This window comes from Pecten maximus, chromosome 8, assembly GCF_902652985.1.
Source record: "Pecten maximus chromosome 8, xPecMax1.1, whole genome shotgun sequence".
In the NCBI taxonomy this organism is placed as follows: domain Eukaryota; kingdom Metazoa; phylum Mollusca; class Bivalvia; order Pectinida; family Pectinidae; genus Pecten; species Pecten maximus.
In genome coordinates, this window is record NC_047022.1 from 12591763 (window position 1) to 12614917 (window position 23155).

General features: G+C 34.8%; 1 protein-coding gene across 5 annotated transcripts in view; it reads right to left on the reverse strand.

Moving 5' to 3' along the window:
- Positions 1–23155, reverse strand: part of LOC117332487 — a 58079-nt gene that overhangs the window by 23045 nt on the left and 11879 nt on the right. For 2 of the 5 annotated variants that reach the window (XM_033891412.1, XM_033891413.1), the window contains exons 4-7: positions 21863–22001; positions 16412–16438; positions 9552–9662; positions 6242–8039 (exon numbers count right to left, since the gene is read on the reverse strand). In XM_033891412.1, coding sequence (XP_033747303.1) covers positions 8023–8039; positions 9552–9662; positions 16412–16438; positions 21863–22001 — 294 coding nt within the window. In that variant the 3' untranslated portion in view covers positions 6242–8022. Of the gene's footprint in view, positions 1–6241; positions 8040–9551; positions 9663–16411; positions 16439–21862; positions 22002–23155 lie in introns of those variants that run through there. The other 3 variants (XR_004533745.1, XM_033891414.1, XM_033891415.1) reach the window with 2 other exon arrangements.

The window sequence follows — 23155 nt, forward strand, 5'->3', positions numbered from 1 at the left end:
GTTGTATCACATCTGTTTTACATGAATGAAAAACTGGGTTGGCTGTGAAAATAAAGATATAAGCACAGCTAATTATATAAACACTCACATACTAGAATAGCTGCAAGTCTAACTATTATCTACACACAAGTACTTAATATTCAGGAAGTTCTTTTCCCTTGTACTAACATTTTCTTTTTGATTTCTCTTTCTGATATATGCCTGGTTTTTTCTTTCACTTTAAAAATTATTTTTTCCAATAATTACATCAAATCAAAACACTACCCATAAGACTACATGGTCTATGTTTTCGACAGAGTTTGCTTGTTTTTTTCCCATTTTTGTGTGTTATGTTTCAAATATGTTTACTTTAAAAAAACATATTTATAGTAACAAATATAGACCCAGTCTCTATATCAAATTAAAAGAACTAATTATCTGTTTTGCATACCAGATCTGGAATAGATAATTAGCCGGAACAAAAATTAAAATAAATAAGAACAAAAGAGAAATTTAGAATCAAAGTAAATACAACCCTTTGTTTAAAGGTGAGGATAACAATGTAAAACAACATTGTTCTGTAAGACAATAAATGCATAATTAACGCTTCCAGGTAATTAATTCCCATGAAAGAAAAAGCAAGAACAAATTCATTTCACTGAAGGCAGATATATTAAACATTTCTAAGGATTTCATTTTGAAATTGCCCAAATCTTTAGTTTTTATGATAGTCTTACGCATTGTCAACCCATTCTGCAGATTGACACAATTAAGGTTTTAAAGTAAAATCTCCCACACTTTTCTACTGTAACAGGCTTTGATTGGTTTTTATTTTCATGTAAATTCATGTTTATATAATGACAATTATAGATTGAAGGTCATTTCAGGGGGATATATCTTTTTAAATTATAAAAATCCCAGGCCATGTTTTGGGCCCGTGCTAACCCTGCAAAAAGTCCTTGTTATTGTTCCCATTTAAACTGAGCCTGTTAAACACATTTCTTTCATGATTGTTAGTCTTTGTTACAGTAAACAGGGGAGCTACTAAAGTTAAAAAAAAAAAATAAAATAAAATAAATAACATATTTGAAATCTTTTACATTCCAAAACCATTATAAGGGTGCTGGGACACTCCACCTTAAGAGAAATTTATTACAGTACTGTATGTATCTGAATCTTAAACTTATCCAATTTAAGAAATCCCTGATAATAATTAATAGACATAAATGAAGTAACAAGGACAAATTGTGAATACAAATAGCATAACAACATTTATATATCATAAGTACAAAATACATTCTAAATCATCTAAATCATTATAACAATTATGATAAAAAGAATGTAATACAATATACATTAATAATAATTCATGTAAAAAAAACTCCCGACATTATCAACAATTTATCAATTGTAAACACAAGTTTCAGTATACAACAAGCATGCAGAGTATTGCTAAAGTAATACATGTTCCATACCAGCCCTTGCTAGAACTAGTAACAGTGACCTTGACCTTGACCTAAAAACCCTGAAACTTGACACTGATCTGCAGCTACTCATACTGAAGTTAAATATACCAACTTTCACCACCATACCTTGGAACATGGCTGAGAAAAGTGTGGAAAACAAAGTGGACAGACGGATGGATGGACAGAAGGACGACAGAAGGACGACAGAAGGACGGGGAGGAGACCTAAAGTCAACCTGTTTCACCAGCAGGGGACAAATAACCAACACGATAAGAGGATTTGGTTTGTTTGGTTTGTTTTTGTTTAACGTCCTATTAACAGCCAGGGTCATTTAAGGACGTGCCAGGTTTTGGAGGTGGAGGAAAGCCGGAGTACCCGGAGAAAAACCAACGGCCTACGGTCAGTACCTGGCAACTGCCCCACGTAGGTTTCGAACTCGCAACCCAGTGGTGAAGGGCTAGTGATAAGTACACCTTAACCACTCGGCCACCGCGGCCCCTACGATAAGAGGATATTGAAGTCTTATTACAATATGTAAGCTATAATGGTTTTGATGTCATACTTTTCAGTATATTCAGTTGAAGCTGTTGTGTTGAGTCTGCAATGATCAGCCTGGGACCAGCCTTGGACTCAAATGAACTTCAGACACACTTTAACCATTTGTACTATCTGGCCATTGGCATTTGTACAAAATCAGAGTGGTTACCAGCACCATATTTTTTTTTCTAAAGAATTGTCTACTTGAATCATCTCCCCTTAGTTTGAAATGTACCATCGAAAGAATGAAATGATAGGTAACATTTTTCTTAAAAAGTTCATTATTCTAGAGAATGGGACAAGTCTAATTCAAGGTATACATACCCATGTGATTCCTAATATACTTAAAAACTAGTCACGAAATCAGATTATATCTACTTGTGTGTTACATAAATCTATTCTTATACATATGGAATACGTTAAATGTATTTACAAATTGATATTCCCATGGAAAACTGATCCTTAAACATTTACGAAATTCAGGCACAATGAACACTTTTGATTTTACATTATAAGCATAAGATATTTCATCTAAATATAATATGTAATAGTGACACAATAGTCAAAGACATCATAAAACAAAATACTGAGCACTGCAACAAAATGAAGTTTTATCAAATCCTGTTTTTCTATTGCAAGTCAATGTTAAATGACTGTAGGTTTCTCCAACTGACTATATCCAATATGTATCATGTTGATACGGAACATTACAGCTGATAAATAGATGTCCAAAGTAACTTTTTTATTAAAGAAACATTTGCAAGAAAAAGGAGGAAAGTATTAACAATAGAAGGTAATTTTTTTCTCCCACTGCTGGACAGTACAGTGAAACCTGTCTAATCTGACATCATGCGGGATTGACACTTTTGGTCAGATTAGACAGGGTGTCGGAAAAGTCAGGTATTTGTTGACTACACTTAGCATCACCGGAATACGGTACAGTGTCGGATTTGACAGGATGTCGGAAAAGTCAGGTGTCGGATTAGACAGGTTTCACTGTATATACAATACCTGCCAAATTTTAGGAAATTGCATGAATGTGACTGAACATTTCCTGCTCTTAAGAAAATCCTCTACACCAAAATAATACCTTAAAACTATGTGTTTCCCGTATGTGGACTTATTAGATATTTATGGAGATTTTTTTTCTGATAATTTATGTAAAAAATGGTGAGTTTCCTTCGAAAACGGAGGATTAGCAGGTATGGTGTAAAACATGTGGTGCTTCCAAGAAACACAAATCAATTCCTTATGAAGTTTTAAAAGAAATATGAATTTTTCTATAAAATTGTGGAGCAAATCCTACTAAAATACCCGACACACAAACAGCACACAATGCACATCCACCTTCAATATTGATTCAAAGCATCACAATTCAAAACAAAGAATTTCTCAGAAGGAAGGACAATTATTGTTTCTAAACCTTTACAAGTAAATCATAAAAAGTACAATGGAAAGTACTGGAACATTACATAGTTGAATTTCTAAAAATAGTATCATGACCTTCATTTTAAGTGCATGACCTTGACCTTTCAGCCAGAATCTACAGCGATCTTTCAATTCATGACAAATTTATGAGTAAAATCATTATTCATGATTCGATCTTGGACAGAGATTTCCCTCAGTAAATGTCTGGAGTAGACCTTGCCACAAAAATTGAGTTCAAATGTTCCCCATGTCTGACTGGAGTTATCCACTGTCTTGACCTCCTTAATATTATTGATGGCAGGATTAATTCCTTGCATCATTTTATAATTAACTTTAAAAACAAATACACTTAATGTTAAAAACAGGTTTACTATAAATACTCACAAACTATTAATTATACATGGGTGGATGCGTCAGATACTTGAAATACTGAAAATGCTGGTTTTGCCAAAAATAAACAGACAAAATTATATATTGTATACAAGCCCATAACTTTCAAAGGGCAAAATTCAAAAACTCTTTCAACCTGCTCGGACTAGAAATTATTAGAAGATGAACAAGAACAAAAGGAATAATACCATATATCTGTCTCCCTTCATTTGAAGGGCGACATGATAATTTTTCCAGAATATCCAAACTTCAGACAGTACAAATTCTAGTGATTTCAATCAAATCACAAATTCAAAGGATCAAAACATATGTACATTGTAAATGTAAACACTGGAGTCAAACTAAGTCTCCAGAGTCAAAATATACTCTTCAACTGAAAGTTGTAATTATTGAACAGTCGTCAGTTTATATTAATTGCTAATTTAAATATACCCTGGAAGACCCATAAATAGAATGGGATCATTCCTAATCTGACGACTGTTCAATGGTAAAGTATAAAGGTGCCTGCTCTAAGCTAAACAAGACAGAGTTATTTCCTTTAAGATACATGAGAAACAAGATCATATCTATAAGTATTTATGATGGCGATGCATGCCACAATGTTAATATAAACTGTAGAAAGGAACAAGAGATCCCAGAGGGATCTTGGCGCCCACCATTGAATGATCTTTATAGGTTCTATGTCAGATTGATCTTCTCTCTATTTTTCCCTTCCTTTTACTAATCTGTGCAAATTGAGATATCCCTCCAGTACTTTTCAAACAAGGGAATCCTAGCTATATAAGAAATTTGAGATTTAACGATAATGGCTGTTTGTTTGCCAGGTTGTTTTCAGGACAGACTGGTCCAAAAATGCAATACAAGGGACCAAGGGGAACCTACATATGAAATTTGAGAAAGATCCCTTCAGTACTTTGAGAAATAGAGATAACAAACTTAAATTGTCAAAATCCAAGATGGCGGTCTGTCTGCCATATTGTTTTCCAATTGATCTCAAAATGCAATAAGCATAATGAGGCACCAAGGGGAACCTCCATATGAAATTTGAGAAAGATCCCTTCAGTACTTTCTCAGAAATAGCGATAACAAACTTCAGTTGTCAAAATCCAAGATGGCTGCCTGTCGGCCATGTTGTTTTCAGATTGGTCTCAAAACGCAATATGCATAACTAGGCACCAAGAGAAACTTACATATGAAATTTGAGAAAGATCCCTTAAATACTTTCTCAGAAATAGTGATAACAAACTTCAATTGTCAAATCCAAGATGGCTGCCTGTCGGCCATGTTGTTTTCCGATTGGTCTCAAAACGCAATATGCATAAAGACGCACCAAGAGGAACCTACATATGAAATTTGAGAAAGATCCCTTCAGTACTTTCTGAGAAATAGCGATAACAAACTTCAATTGTCAAAATCCAAGATGGCTGCCTGTCGGCCATGTTATTTTCAGATTGGTCTCAAAATGCAATATGCATAACCAGGCACCGAGGGGAACCTACATATGAAATTTGAGAAAGATCCCTTCAGTACTTTCTGAGAAATAGCGATAACAAACTTCAATTGTCAAAATCCAAGATGGCTGCCTGTCGGCCATTTTTTTCCCTGATTGGTCTCAAAACGCAATATGCATAACTAGGCACCAAGGGGCCCCTTCATATGAAATTTGAGAAAGATTCCTTCAGTACTTTCTCAGAAATAGCGATAACAAACTTCAATTGTCAAAATCCAAGATGGCTGCCTGTCGGCCATGTTATTTTCAGATTGGTCTCAAAATGCAATATGCATAACTAGGCACCAAGGGGAACCTTCATATGAAATTTGAGAAAGATCCCTTCAGTACTTTCTCAGAAATAGCGATAACAAACTTCAATTGTCAAAATCCAAGATGGCTGCCTGTCGGCCATGTTGTTATCCAATTGGTCTCAAAATGCAATATGCATAACTAGGCACCAAGGGGAACCTTCATATGAAATTTGAGAAAGATCCCTTCAGTACTTTCTCAGAAATAGCGATAACAAACTTCAATTGTCAAAATCCAAGATGGCTGCCTGTCGGCGATGTTGTTTTCCGATTGGTCTCAAAACGCAATATGCATAACTAGGCACCAAGGGGAACCTACATATGAAATTTGAGAAAGATCCCTTCAGTACTTTCTCAGAAATAGCGATAACAAACTTCAATTGTCAAAATCCAAGATGGCTGCCTGTCGGCCATGTTGTTTTCCGATTGGTCTCAAAACGCAATATGCATAACTAGGCACCAAGGGGAACCTTCATATGAAATTTGAGAAAGATCCCTTCAGTACTTTCTGAGAAATAGCGATAACAAGAATTGTTTACGGACGGAGGGACGGACGGAGGGACGGACGGACGGACGGACGACGGACCACGGACGCAGGGCGATTTGAATAGCCCACCATCTGATGATGGTGGGCTAAAAATCAGTAAAATGAATGATATCACCAACCCTTAACCATTGCTCTGGGTCTTACATCATTGATATCATGTCATAATTATATAAAACCAGATAGAGCTGACACCAGACGGATGCAGCACTACGGCATAAGATCACATGCCCATCGGGAAGGTGGGCTTAAAACTGGGTACCACTGCCAATTCTAGCTGGCTAAAATGTGTATACTATTCACTGAACAATATATATACCTACTACATCTTAACTGAAGTCTAAGTGCAGCTACTCTTGGGTAGAATTTCAGTTTGAGCATTCTGTTTATAATATGTCTTAACTGATATAACATACTATAGAGAGTAATAGAAAACAGAAGTAAATACATAGACATGAAGCTCATAATGAGTTCTACCTTACCAAAGGAACCGAAAATTACTGTAAATCACTTATATTTCGCGTGGGATTTATTTTCGCGTTAATTCGCGAGGAGAGTCAAACGCGAATTCAAATCCCTCGCGAATATCTGTATAAGAATGACAAGAATACTAAGTGGCGTCCATTTTGAATCTACCGTAATCTTTAGTTGGTGAGCAAACATCGCCGTTAAAATAATGATAGAATGATAAATTATATACTTATATCAGAGTGTGTTTTTATATCACAAAACACCAAAATTTCACACACAAAAAAAACCCCACTGAACACTGATATTATGGTTGAACTCGGACTTAATTAACTTCTAGACTACGTTTTACATGTAGTTAATTTAAGTATGATAGGTACGGTCCCGAGGATCCCGGATGGTCACCCGGAATACGTTGTAAGTTTTGTAAGGTTACATGTATGCATAACACTTCACATCACTTAATTCTCGAAAAGATATTTACCATAACAAAGTTGAAATCAAAAAAATTATTTATTTAATTCAAACATTCAGAGCAAATAATCCCCTGGAGTATAAATCATTCGCAATAGAGAACTGTTCATCAGTATCACTGTATACACATGTACGTTAATTACAATGTACGTTAACTCAGCCTATTGTAGTCCCGTCATCTTCCAGGTATTCTTAATGAACCGTGGGTTTTGTTCAATGTCTGACACCTCCTTTGTAAGCCATTTAGCATGTATACAGGTACGGTAAATACAATTCAGTATGGCCAGACACCGATATCACATGATTGAATCACATGACTCCCATAAACAAAATGGCTACCAACATGGGAAAATCGCCGATCTGTTAGACAATCTAACGTCATTCGCGAATTTAAAGTCATTATGAGATCGGAATTCGCGAAATTAAGTACTCGCGAAATATAAGTGATTTACAGTATGCGGAGGCCATTTGTATTTTAATATTGCTATGTCTTAGCAATGATGACACTCTGTCTTCATACTTTTAATATCTACTTGATATTGTTCATCAATGACTCATCAAGAGATCATTCACTTTACAAGGTATTGCAATTACAAGGATCGTTAATACCAATGGACAACAGACCACAGACACTGGGCATTTTCTGATGATATGGTGGGCTAAAAACTTGAAATAATCACTTGTGTTGGACCAGATGGAAGCACCAAGGAGGTCTCACTACCTTGGAGGACTTCCTGAGCATGCAGAGGAAAATCTAGGATGTAAAGGCAGGAGGCCACATATATTTCCACATCCCAATATCCCATCAAGGAATTCAGTCCCAGCCATCTTGGTGTGCAAACCTGTCTGCCAACTCAACTGACCACCCAAGTTTGTTTTTTCATACTGCAGTACTTGTAATCATTGGTCTTGGTTCTGTCCCATGCACAGCTCTATCTAGGGGTTGATGAACCCTACAAACAACATGCAGGCAAGTCAGAAAGTGAATTAATATCACTCAAAATTGTCAAGGAACTTTCATCATCTGAAAATCATTATTGAGTACACTAAAGATCAAATGAGTAAAATAGTATTTGTTTCTTGGTGCTCCAGATAACTTTTAAAGTTGAGAGTTTTTACCCTTAACCTTCCAAAAGCGGAGTTGTTTTTTCTCATCCCAATGCAAGGTTGGACAAAAACAGGATTTCAATGGTAATGTAACTTGGTTAAGAATTGCCTATACTATGATTCATTTTCATATAACTGCAATTTTTTTTTAAATTGAGATTTTTGTGATCAACATAAGAGTAAAATGAAAATTTCATATAACTGCAATTTTTTTTTAAATTGAGATTTTTGTGATCAACATAAGAGTAAAAATTTCAAACTGATTTTCCAAGTTGCAATTTCTTTTCATTAAATCTAAACATACACAATACGAACAACCAGAGTTCGAACAAACACTAAATAGAAAATTATTGTTTTATTGAAAAAAAAATGTGTGTTCAAGCTATGCATGTGTTCAAGCTATTTGAGACAGTTGTATCTTGAAAAAGTCTATCCTCACCCACTGAATAGGTTAACAATTGTAGCGTTTTGTGATTACTTTTTTCCTTTCTACTTATTACAAGCTTCTCTGTGACTTGAAGTAAATGTATTCGAATGAGCTGAAGATTAGACCTGAAACCCATGCAATCATTCAGATTTTGTTTGCTTGAATTACATCCAATAAATCATTGTTTTGCATTTATTGTAAAAGTATGTGTGTAAATACACAACAACACAAGCTTTCTGGAGTATTGGTTTCTGTTTTTATCCCATAATTTAAACAGAGAATGAAAGTAAACCTTGACAATCCACATATTGCATGCTTTGTTGATCAGGCACACATTCAGAATGAGAGTAAAAACATAAACATCATTCAAAATTCTTAAATTAAAATTTCTGTTTCCTCTGTGTTGTGTACACAGAAATTCTGCCAAACCATGCCTTTTGAGCAGTCTTAATAATCGTATATTTTGAAAGAATGAGATTGCTAACAAACACTACAAATATTACATGCAGGTCAAGGACTAAATATAAAGTATATCTCAATCATGACCAATGTATTTGTCTAATTTTTCCTGATCTCACAGTACTAGTGTTGTCACATTGGGCATAATCATGGTTTCTGTATGTATATAGTTAACATGAACAATATGGCAATCAAAAAAGCTCACTAGAAAACAATTGATACCAGTGATTGGTGGACTTTTGAAACCTTTTGTAAATGTGTTATTTATACTGTTGGGGCCAACATTACGCTTCTGGATATCCAAGGTTTTTAGTTTTCTGACTTTAAATTATCAGAAAGAGTTTTGATCAGATTTGGTTGGATAAATTAAATTTGATCTCCAAATTATCAAAGTTTGAGATAATGAAGTTTGACAATATATTCATTTCATAAAATATTGACAAATATGTAGAAATAAAATCATTACACTAACCTTTGCTGTTGTTGGCTCTCTTCCAAACAACATATCCAAGGCCTCCCATGATAGCCACAATCACAATCATACCAATAATGAGGCCAACGGTTGCTCCGGTTCCAAGTCCTTCTGAAATCACAACAACATACAAAATGTACAATAAACTGTTCCTTAGAGAAAAGGAGTGAACAAACCGACATACAGGTATATCGTCCCTTACATGAATAGTCTTATCACTGTGAAATCAAAGATTTTGTTTTAAAATCAAGAGATTCAAGCTGAGCATGAATTTTGATTCATGTGATCAAGTTTGTAAATTAAAATACAGGAGGCCCATGGGCCTGAACTGTCATCTGACAAAGACTTACAGCAGGGACACGCCGCTCCATAAAGATGTCAAACCATCCACATTTATATAATTGTTTTAGACCAAATCTGGTTGTAATCTGTTTCCGTATTACCTGGTAATTAAGGTGGAGTAGCATTTTAAAAAAATATTTCAGCTAAGTTCTTATTTTTGGGGCCCCAACTCCTCTGTCCCCAAGGATCAGGCCATCCTCATTTACCTAAATATTAGAACTGCCCTCCCCAAAAATGTTCAGACCAAATTTGGTTGTACCGGTAATTTAGACAAGTCCTATACATGCTATACCTCCCAGAGTGAAACAAAATCTCCCTTATTTTCAAGTGTTTTTTGTCTCCAAAGAGGAGAGCCTGAATTCCCATGTTTTGTAATTCCCTATAGTATTTTGGCCAATGCTATATATATTTACAACTTCGTATTTTTTCCCAAAAAACTTCATGAGATTTGGCTAAATTCAGCGATCACATGATCACATAATCACTCAGGCAAAATGACGCCTGTTGGAAGCAATTGCTATTGGTCATCCTGACCCTTTCGGTCAGATGACCTAATAAAAAGGCACTAATTAACTATACCAGTCCCACATTCTAACCAAACTGTTACAATATATGTACTTGCTAAATGACATGACACCTGATAAAGATCAAATGAAGCAGTGATGGAGGTGCAAGCGGAGTGACAATAAGCACAGCGGGTTGAAAACAGCAAACCTATAGTTAAGGTTTTTCAGTTAGGTTACCAGTTAATGTAACAATCAATAACTCCTTGAGGGATCTTGGCACCCACCATTGAATGATCTATATATATCAGTCAAATGAAAGACTGATCTTTTCTCTCTTTATTTTCCTTCTTTCACTCTTCTTTCAAAACATTTAATAACTTGATATAGTACAATAGAGCAAGAGCAGCCTGCAATAGTCAAGATCGAAGATGGTCACCTGTCAGCCATGTTGTTTCCCAAGCAGTCCCAAAATGCAATATGCAAAACTTGGGAGAAAGAGGAACTTACAAATGAAATTTGAGAAAGATCCCTTTGGAACTTTCTGAGAAATAGTGATAACAAACTTCAATTATCAAAATCCAAGATGGCTGCCTTTCTGCCATGTTGTTTTCTGATCAGTCCCCTAATGGAATATGCAAAACTAGTAACTAGGGGAACCATACATATCAAATTTCAGAAAAATTCTTCTATTACTTTTTGAAAAAAAGTGATAACAAACTTCAATTGTCAAAATCCAAGATGGCTGCCTGTCGGCCATTTTGATTTCTGATTGGTCCCAAAATGCAAATATGCACACTTACCCATGAATGCTACAAACCCATTATCAGGTCTCTGGGCCTCTTAGTTATCAAGAAGTTGTTTAAAGATTTTAGCATATTTGACCCAGGTGTGACCTTAAAAAGGTCAAGGTCATCAATTTGAGCCCTTCATCCAACTACAAACTATGTATCAGGTCTCAGGACCTGTTGGTAATTGAGAAGAAGTTGAAAATGTAATTGTTTACGACGGAGGACAAAAGGTGATCGCAATAGCTTCGTCTCAGTTGACCTAAAAATAGAAGCATGTAAGGCATATTATCAGAATATTCATTAATTAATTTATTAAAAAGGAAATTCAAGAGAGGTTGTGATTAATTAAATACCTTATATATAACAGGCATATTGTTGACATTATGATAAATAATGTATATCTTTGCTGCATTTATATGATAAGACATGACCATGACCTTAAGCAATACAATCTTTGAATCAAAAGACTTTTGAAAAGTACTGATTGTAGTTTACTACCACTACACTGCACTAAACTATTAAAACTCGATTGATATTCATATTCACAGATTATTCTTCTCCATGCCATGTATTGTTACAATTGTATGTGAAATACAATAAAAGAAAAGTAATTGATTAAATTTTAGCAAAAATTCAGTTTTACTAAATTGATGTAGTATCCAAGAAAATTAGATGCTGTTATTTGAAATTATGCATGATAGAGAAGAGGGAAATTCATTCGAGTTTTCTTTCATATAGCTGAGATAGAAGAAAGCGTGCTAAAGGTGTAATTTCAGCTTGTATTTCAGAATACATACAAATATAATATTTCATTTCATGTAGCTACGTAAACTATTGTTATGAAGAGAAAAGTAAGCACTCATGCTTTACATAGCTTAACTTGTTTAAGAGTTTTACATTTACCAAAACTATATTTATGTAAATGAAACTTTCCATTTAAATACTTGCCCTGCAGGTAGGGCGTAAGAATTGTACCTGCTGCCCCCATTGCATGATCGTAAGAGGCGACTACACTTGGGATCTTATCTTTTCTCTTCTTTCTTAACAACTTTCTTCTTCCTAATGTCTCCCTTGACAATGCCTCACTTTTGGCCTTTAGTTGAGCCTTCGCCCCTGTGAGGAAGGCTTTGGGTTCTGTCCCCTGGCCGAGACATACCAAAGTCTTTAAAAATGGTAGTTGCTGCTCCTGCTTAGCGCTCAGCAAATTAGGAGTGGGACGACTGGTTCGCCCGTTGTCAGTATAATGTGACCGGGTGGGGTGTGCTGATGGGTGTCACCGGCAGTATGCTTCAGTGAGGTAGCACTCTAAATCGGCAAAAGATCCGGCCTATCACAAGGAGACTTAACACAAACATACCGCAGGCTCCCAAAACACACACACGCACTCATCACACGCATACATGTCGCACGCACGGGAGGCCGTCCTTAAATGACCTTAGCTGTTAATAGGACGTTAAACAAAATAAACCAAACCAAACCAAACCATTTAAATACCGTACATAAAACCTGGTATCCTGATAACTAATATAAGTATCAGAGGGTATCAGAGTTATCAGAAGGCACAGTGATAAAGTGATACTGCAACGTACATATTTTAACGGTATAATCTTATTTTAATACTTTTTTTTTGCGCTGTACTCATTCCGCTAAATTATGATTGGATTAATAGTAGATTCTTTGTGCCGTTGACGGTGCGCTAATACATCATTCCGCTGATCTGTTTTCATTTGGTTATGAGCTAAAATTTGAGTGTGTCGAAATAAGTTTGTTTACAGTAGTTAAGTGCATACAATAATATATTAATGTTTCTCATAAACTTCTATTACCTTTGCTTAATAGTCATTCTATAATTTGGCTTTACACAAAAATGGAAGTTCTGTTTGTGTTCATAGAGATTTATTTTAGAAATGTATCCGTATAACAATAATTTTAAGGAACTAAAGTAGATGGTAGAATACATGTAGGTGTGTAATCAAGCCATCATTAATTATCTACTGTCTTGACACAACAACTGTTTAAAGACATGAGCAAAACCTACATACAACACTGTAGCAGTACCCTGGGGCCCCACACAGCCATGTGTGACAACAGTAAAAAATTAAATCCACTTCTGGCAGTGGATTGTTTTGCCTGTGCAGAAAGTTGGCTGATTATGAGCTAGAGTACTGCAAGGAACAAATGTTCTTTTTTTTAGCAACAGTGACCTTGACTTTCGACCTTTGGACCTGAAAAGCAATCCCAAGCAAGCACATCTGGTAAGGAAGATCAGCATGAAGTTTGAGCTTGATCAACCCAAAGGAACATAATAGTTATCGCATGGAAACCCGAAACCCCGACACCAACACAGATGAGAACATAGTGATTTCTATAGGTGCAGGCAACACAAAAATTGTCAGGTGATCACATGCATCCTCTTTGACAAATAGGTAAGATTAATGCTATGATATGAAGGGAAGGGGACAAATACCAATTTCAGGAAAACAGGGTAATCACTGAATAGCAATTAGTGATCAGTCAATTGGCAAAGGTAGGTGTCTGAACAAAGCAAACAGTTTGATGAATACGAGGAAATCTAGGAATGCGGTTTGGAGTAAGTGGGTTTTTACTGTACTTTCAAAAGAATGCCATGATATATGTTATGTTGATGTAAATATGAATGTACTTATATTCTTCTAATCAGACCCAAAATTGAACTTACACAATTTAAGAATAGTATGTATCATGAACTTTTACTTTCACAATCAAGACTTCCACCTGTCGGCCATTTTGTTTTTTCCAATCTGTACAACTGTCTAGGGAAGAAGTGGAATCTACATAAAAATTTGGCGAAATGTTTTCAGGACATTGCAAAGCAATAATAATCTTTAATAATAATTGTCAAAATCCAAAATTGTTTATCCTTGTCGGCCATTTTGACTTCGAAATTCAACAGGCATAGCCAGGGCATTAGTAGAACCTACCATGTAGTTCAATATCATTTCACTTATTCTCAAGAAACTGCAATAATAATCTTCAACTGACAAAATTCAAAGATGGCAGACATCATCAGCTATTTTGTTTTTTCCAATGACTCAAAATTCAACAGGCATAACTATGGACCAAGGGGGTCCCTATGTAGGAAGTATGATGAATATCCTGTGAGTATATAACATACTTCTCAGGGTAATGATAAAATGGATTGTTTACAGGAAGATATGAACGACAGATAATGAACAAAGGATTATTTGAACAGTCCACCATCTGATGGTGGTGAGGTAATCTGCATGCACACTCTTAAATGCATAAATGCCCAATACACGTAAATGGTAATGTATATACAGTAAAACTCACTTGTGTCAAACACGCTTGAATCAAATACATCGGATGAGTCGAATGTTTCGTTCTGTCCAGATTTTTTCCCTTCTTTATCTTAGTAAATTAACACGGATGATTCAAACACTGTTGAATCGAATACTGCGGTTGTGTCGAATATATTTTGTGGACCCTCCCTTCTAAACAATACCAAAATTTCCATTTTTGTGTCGAACATCAAGGGCGTCATGCTTTCTCAGGTAAAATTTGCTGACATCAGCTTGATTGACCTATTGTTACTTTCTGGCTATCAGTTGCACATCATCCCATTGTTTATACAGGTGCACAGGTGAAGTAAAGCGTTAAGGTGTACATAACTTGGAATAAGATGTACAAGTTTTAGTCTACAAACCATAACATCATGACCTATACTGTGTTCTGTTTACTGTTTTGATACACATGGCCGCCGAAAAACATAAGGAAAAAATAAACGATAAATTACATATCTTCCAACCGAAAAAATTCACAATAAAAATACTTGTCTGTCATGATCATGAATCATTGATTTATTTATCTATGCCTCGATTCTGAATACAGCGATGAAATAGTACCAATAATATGCAGGAATTTTTTATTCTGTACAAAACGGAGGACATTATGCATAATCATGCAGCCTATAAACACTGAACGCGGCCTTCACCTTTTATAAAAAATCAGCACGCGTACGGACGATCAAATTTTCCTGAATTGATTATAGTTTCATATTGTTTAATTGTAGAACAATATAAACGGATTTTAAAAGAAATAATGTGATTACATGAATATATACATTTATATTCTGATAATGTATGTATCGTTTTCGTGGAATATGCTGCAATGTGTATGTGTGTAAATTGCGTGTCTGTATGGCCAAGATAATTTTCCCTGTGAATTTTGTTTTGATCTGTAACTGTGCACAATGTTGTTTATTAGATAAACGAATAATTGTTATCATGTACAATTAATTTCATTGCTATTATTTATGGTTTATTTTCTACAATGTTATCAAGCACTTGTTCGGCATACAGCCGATGATACTTGGGTATTTTGTCTCCGTATAATAAACGGACACGGATAAGTAGAATATTTTGCTTGGTCTTTGACTTATCCGAGTTTTACTGTATTAAGATTAGTCCAAATACCATAGAGTTAAGTGTTCAACAATGACCCATCACAGAGTATTTTCAATGGTTACGACCTGTTTATCCTGGTTGGGCAGATAAATGGTGAATCATAGTTCCTGGTTTTACTGTTCTCAATGCTCAAACGTTGTCATGGATATTTTAACACTAAAGTCATTAATCGGCAGTAACATTTGTCTTTTGAATGTTAAGTATATTAGTGCTTTAAGTAGTGATGGACTAATCATCGGAAATAACTGATTAATCAGTAATCAAACCAGTGTCAAGCCACAAGCCAATCATTGATTGTGTTTTTTGATAATTGGTTGCAGCTATATTCTTTGTTGCAAAAGATGTATTTATGAAAGAATATTGTAGCTCTTGCTTTATTATTGTTATTTCATTAAACAACATCTATTCAATGAATATCTTTGATTTCAACTATGCTTTTTAATTTTTGTAACAAAAATAGGTTCCAAATATAGTAAAAATGGTTTCTCATATGGTATTTTAAAGTAGAGAAGCTATCATTCCATCTGATGATCAATTACAAATTGTATCTAATTATACAACACTAGATTTAGGGGATTGAAACAATGACCATTTATCCACAAAATGCACACTTCAAAACAACACATTGTCAGGTAGATGTGAGTAATCATCTATGATGTCACGAAGTTTGTTTGCTGTGGTGTTATAATTAATTGGCTAAAATTATATAATGCATTGTCGCCCTCCATCTTAAGTACTATCAATTTGAATAATGAACTCACCAGAATTCTTGTCATAATTCTCGTCATCTGGAAATTTTAGCATAAATATTTCTTAAGAAAATCTGACAGCCTAAGAACATTTTTTCTATGGAGATATGGAAAGATGGACAGTCAGTCTACCTGGTCCAAGAAAACTAGCAATGAGAAAAGATAAAGGCCTGGAAAAGACCTGGAAAAGTCCTGGAAAAGTATCTGATATTTTTTTTTGTTGTTGTTGTTGTTTTTGATTTGACACATTTTACATGGACAGACCAGCAATATCATAAAACTACAATTTGCTAATGAACATTAACTGCATATGTCCAATACAACTCAAGACTTGAGCAAGACTATTTGGTCCCATTTATTTTCAAACTTGTAATAGTCCATATTATCTTTATGAATGACCTGTTCTATCCTGCATTAAGAACCGGTCAGGTATATATACTACGACCTAGTAACAAAACCGTTCAGGTATTATACTACGTCATAGTAACAAAACCGGTCAGGTATTATACTACGACTTAGTAACAAAACCGGTCAGGTATTATACTACGTCATAGTAACAAAACCGGTCAGGTATTATACCACGACTTAGTAACAAAACCGGTCAGGTATTATACTACGTCATAGTAACAAAACCGGTCAGGTATTATACCACAACTTAGTAACAAAACCGTTCAGGTATTATACTAGGACTTAGTAACAAAACCGGTCAGGAATCATACCACGACTTAGTAACAAAACCGGTCACAACACGGACAGCAAGTTAGTGTCTTTTTCCTAGTTAGTTTGTATATGTTTATAAATTTGTTTTTTGGCAGGTTTGCCTAAAATAACATCAACATCATTCAGTTCTATAGGTTTACTATGTACAGCCACTATTAGATATCAGTATCATCCCAAAAGCTGGGACTACCCTAGGCCTACATTCATAGAATAAATCCATCATTGTTTCTGTATTATTTTTACAGAAACAGCGGAGTGGAGTATCATTTACTTTAATCTTGTGAAGATACTTATTAATTTTGTATTGACGATTTCATGTGTATTCTGAACTGGAGCCATCAAAGCTTACTGTCTTCTTGACACCTTTTCCATCATATATCATTCATTACTAAATCTAGGTCTTCAGCTCATTTTATTGTTGTTTTGTATTAGCTTTCAATACTTTAACAAATAAATTAAAAATAATTGACCATAAATATACTAAATATAATTCTACCATGTTTGCTATGTAACGCTTGTTTTGATTGGTTTAAAACCATGTATTATTTTCCACAATTTTAAATATCTAATATTCACCCGTTTCATAAAAGGTTACTATAGCCGAGTGGGCTAATGGGTTAGTCTTTCAATATATTTTTATCACGACGCGAGTTCGAATCCTACGGAGGCCCCCCCCCCCCCCCCCCCCCCCCCCCCCCCTTTTTTTTTTAATTTTCAAAATCAATGCCATATGATAGATGCTCTTGATTGTAGTACTGTATTGCCTGTATATTTCATCAACAAATAATGCAATACTCAAGAAATAAATTACAAGGTTTTCCCGGGGTTTCTTTGCTGTTTTTCTATTAGAAAGAAGTCGATCTCAGAACTAAACAGTACATGGTAGAATAGAAATAATCAACTTTGACTCGTGTATTGTTGCAGGATATACAACTCGGACTCGGATATTTTGCAATTTTAATTGATAATGCAGGCCTGCGGCCTTCGTTATTAATTTAATTGCAAAATATCCTCGTCCTCGTTGTATATCCTGCAATAATACACGAATCATCGTTAATTATTTCTTAAATATACTTTGGACAATGAAGTAAAACTATAGTGGCAGGTCAGTGAATTACAGCAGTGCTCTACACATCATCTTTAGAGGATGAAATTATGCTTTCAGTTTCATCAACCATATCTTCAAAAGTGTAGAAAGATTGGCCTGGACAAGAAGTATGATCTTGTGGTCAAGGTCAAGCGTGACATAACTGCAGAGCACTGTCATATCAGCTTTAGGTGATGCAAGTTTCATGACCATATCTTTAATGAAGAAGCCTGGTACTTAAACAATTTGTCTGTTCGAAGGGGAGACAACTAGATGAGTTGGAGGTATAAGAAGGCTACAGCAGTAAGATTTACAAATTTTAATGTTAGCATTGATTACCGTTACTTTAGTGTTTTAAGGTGTATTTTCATTATTTTACCTTACTTCAAAACAGACCTAGTGGATGATTTTAGCACACTAAACGATATAGTGATAGTGTTGTGGTCAACAATGGCAGGTGTAGTCTACGCTCACACGAGTGAGGTACGTAAATACGTCCGTGTACAAGCTTGACCAGGTGTAGTCTACGCTCACACGAGTGAGGTACGTAAATACGTCCGTGTACAAGCTTGACCAGGTGTAGTCTACGCTCACACGAGTGAGGTACGTAAATACGTCCGTGTACAAGCTTGACCAGGTGTAGTCTACGCTCACACGAGTGAGGTACGTAAATACGTCAGTGTACAAGCTTGACCAGGTGTAGACTACACCGACTGTAGTCACGCACGGCCGATCATCAGCTCCAGGATGAGGTGACATAAACACCTTCGCTTAGAGAAGTCAGCTCGTCATGTACATTCACAACAATATGTAGAGGGATTTTGGTTCCCACCAACAAAAGGCTTCCATTGTTTCTGTGTAAGGTTGATACTTTTTATATCTATGTCATTAGTCTGATGTTGATACTTTTTATCATTAGCCTGATGTTGATACTTTTTATATCTATGTCATTAGCCTGATGTTGATACTTTTTATATCTATGTCATTAGCCTGAGGTTGATATTTTTTATATCTATGTCATTAGCCTGAGGTTGATACTTTTTATCATTAGCCTGATGTTGATACTTTTTATCATTAGTCTGATGTTGATACTTTTTATATCTATGTCATTAGCCTGATGTTGATACTTTTTATCATTAGCCTGATGTTGATACTTTTTATCATTAGCCTGATGTTGATACTTTTTATATCTATGTCATTAGTCTGATGTTGATACTTTTTATCATTAGCCTGATGTTGATACTTTTTATCTATGTCATTAGCCTGATGTTGATACTTTTTATCTATGTCATTAGCCTGATGTTGATACTTTTTATATCTATGTCATTAGCCTGAGGTTGATACTTTTTATCATTAGCCTGATGTTGATACTTTTTATATCTATGTCATTAGCCTGATGTTGATACTTTTTATCTATGTCATTAGCCTGATATTGATACTTTTTATATCTATGTCATTAGCCTGATGTTGATACTTTTTATATCTATGTCATTAGCCTGATGTTGATACTTTTTATATCTATGTCATTAGCCTGATGTTGATACTTTTTATCATTAGCCTGATGTTGATACTTTTTATATCTATGTCATTAGTCTGATGTTGATACTTTTTATATCTATGTCATTAGCCTGATGTTGATACTTTTTATCTATGTCATTAGCCTGATGTTGATACTTTTTATCATTAACCTGAGGTTGATACTTTTTATATCTATGTCATTAGCCTGATGTTGATACTTTTTATCTATGTCATTAGCCTGATGTTGATACTTTTTATCATTAGCCTGATGTTGATACTTTTTATATCTATGTCATTAGCCTGAGGTTGATACTTTTTATCATTAGCCTGAGGTTGATACTTTTTATCATTAGCCTGAGGTTGATATTTTATATCTATGTCATTAGCCTGAGGTTGATACTTTTTATCTATGTCATTAGCCTGATGTTGATACTTTTTATCATTAGCCTGATGTTGATACTTTTTATATCTATGTCATTAGCCTGATGTTGATACTTTTTATATCTATGTCATTAGCCTGAGGTTGATATTTTTTATATCTATGTCATTAGCCTGAGGTTGATACTTTTTATCATTAGCCTGATGTTGATACTTTTTATCATTAGTCTGATGTTGATACTTTTTATATCTATGTCATTAGCCTGATGTTGATACTTTTTATCATTAGCCTGATGTTGATACTTTTTATCATTAGCCTGATGTTGATACTTTTTATATCTATGTCATTAGTCTGATGTTGATACTTTTTATCATTAGCCTGATGTTGATACTTTTTATCTATGTCATTAGCCTGATGTTGATACTTTTTATCTATGTCATTAGCCTGATGTTGATACTTTTTATATCTATGTCATTAGCCTGAGGTTGATACTTTTTATCATTAGCCTGATGTTGATACTTTTTATATCTATGTCATTAGCCTGATGTTGATACTTTTTATCTATGTCATTAGCCTGATATTGATACTTTTTATATCTATGTCATTAGCCTGATGTTGATACTTTTTATATCTATGTCATTAGCCTGATGTTGATACTTTTTATATCTATGTCATTAGCCTGATGTTGATACTTTTTATCATTAGCCTGATGTTGATACTTTTTATATCTATGTCATTAGTCTGATGTTGATACTTTTTATATCTATGTCATTAGCCTGATGTTGATACTTTTTATCTATGTCATTAGCCTGATGTTGATACTTTTTATCATTAACCTGAGGTTGATACTTTTTATATCTATGTCATTAGCCTGATGTTGATACTTTTTATCTATGTCATTAGCCTGATGTTGATACTTTTTATCATTAGCCTGATGTTGATACTTTTTATATCTATGTCATTAGCCTGAGGTTGATACTTTTTATCATTAGCCTGAGGTTGATACTTTTTATCATTAGCCTGAGGTTGATATTTTATATCTATGTCATTAGCCTGAGGTTGATACTTTTTATCTATGTCATTAGCCTGATGTTGATACTTTTTATCATTAGCCTGATGTTGATACTTTTTATATCTATGTCATTAGCCTGATGTTGATACTTTTTATCATTAGCCTGATGTTGATACTTTTTATATCTATGTCATTAGCCTGATGTTGATACTTTTTATATCTATGTCATTAGCCTGAGGTTGATACTTTTTATCATTAGCCTGAGGATAGATATTTTATATCTATGTCATTAGCCTGATGTTGATACGTTTTATCTATGTCATTAGCCTGAGGTTGATACTTTTTATCTATGTCATTAGCCTGAGGTTGATACGTTTTATCATTAGCCTGAGGTTGATACGTTTTATCTATGTTATTAGCCTGAGGTTGATACATTTTATCTATGTTATTAGCCTGAGGTTGATACGTTTTATCTATGTTATTAGCCTCATGCAACCAATTGATTATTTGCTGCTAGGTTGAAAAAATCATTTTATACTAGTAATACTAAATAAGGAGAGTTTCTTGACAGACTAGAAAACAATATTTGATCTGATAAGGCATCGATTGAACAAATCCAGGGATATATTGATGAATTTAACAAATTCTCTGAAAATCCTCAGAGTGAACACTGAATGAATTGGTATTGAGAATAAAACTTGCGGGCAAATTATTAAAGTGAACACATATTTTGGAGATTCAACTCACCATCATCAGGTTTCAGGTCAACAGTGATGCTATTTGACAGCTCCTGGCCGTTCACTTCAACAAAACAGGTCACATTGGTAACAGAGAGAGCGCAGAATGTGTTGGGATTCTCAGTAATCTGTTCTGTATCTCCTTCTACCTGTCAACAGGCAAAGCAAGAACTGTCACCAGGATGGCTGACTAATATGTATACCCCCACACCCAAAAATGTAAATAAAACAAAGAGGCCCATAGGCCTTAAAGGTGCATTCTGTTGTTGAAATGGGTTTATGTTATACAAACAAAAGTAAACGGTAATCTTGTACTTTTCTCACCTAGTAAAAGTTATAAACTTTAGCGTAATACAACACTCAATGCCCGAAGATAACCCAAATGTTCTTAAAAATAAAAGTTTTTGAAAATGTGACTTTGACCCGATGTGCGAAAATTAATTGTTGCAAACGACTATTAATATGAGCATGCGCAGGCAAGTTCACAAACAGAAATGAAAATGGTGTACAGGGTTCCCCGAGTTAGCGTTAGTTTGATTGTTATTGTGTAAGACTGATTTTTTCTCCAGTTTAAAGATTTGATAATAAGGGGAGCCCTAAATATGATATCTAAGGAAATAACAATACTTTAAACTTCAACTGTTGGCCATTTTGTTTTCTAGCTTAACATGAGATCCCAGAGGGATCTTGGCGCCCACCATTGAATGATCTTCATAGGTTCCATGTCAGATTGATCTTTTCTCTACTTTTCCCTTCTTCTAAGTCTTACTAATCTGTGTAAATTCAGAAACAGCCCTCTATAGCTAGTACTTTTCAAACAAGGGAAAGCTATATATACAAGAGATCCCAGAGGGATCTTGGCGCCCCACCATTGAATGATCTTTATAGGTTCCATGTCAGATTGATCTTTTCTATACTTTTCCTTCCTCTAAGTCTTACTAATCTGTGTAAATTCGGAAACAGACCTCTAGTACTTTTCAAACAAAGGGAACCTATATAACAAATTTAAGATTTAGCAATAATGGCTGTCTGTCGGCCATGTTGTTTTCAGATTGGTCCAAAAATGCAATACCAGGGACCAAGGGGAACCTACATATGAAATTTTAGAAAGATCCTTTCAGCAATTTCTGAGAAATAGCGATAACAAACTTCAATAGTCAAAATCAAAGATGGCTGCCTCTCGGCCATGTTGTTTTCTGATCGGTCCCAAAATGCAATAGGCATAATAAGAAACCAAGAGGAACCTACAAATGAAATTTGAGAAAGATCCCTTCAGTACTTTCAGAGGAATCGCAATAACAAA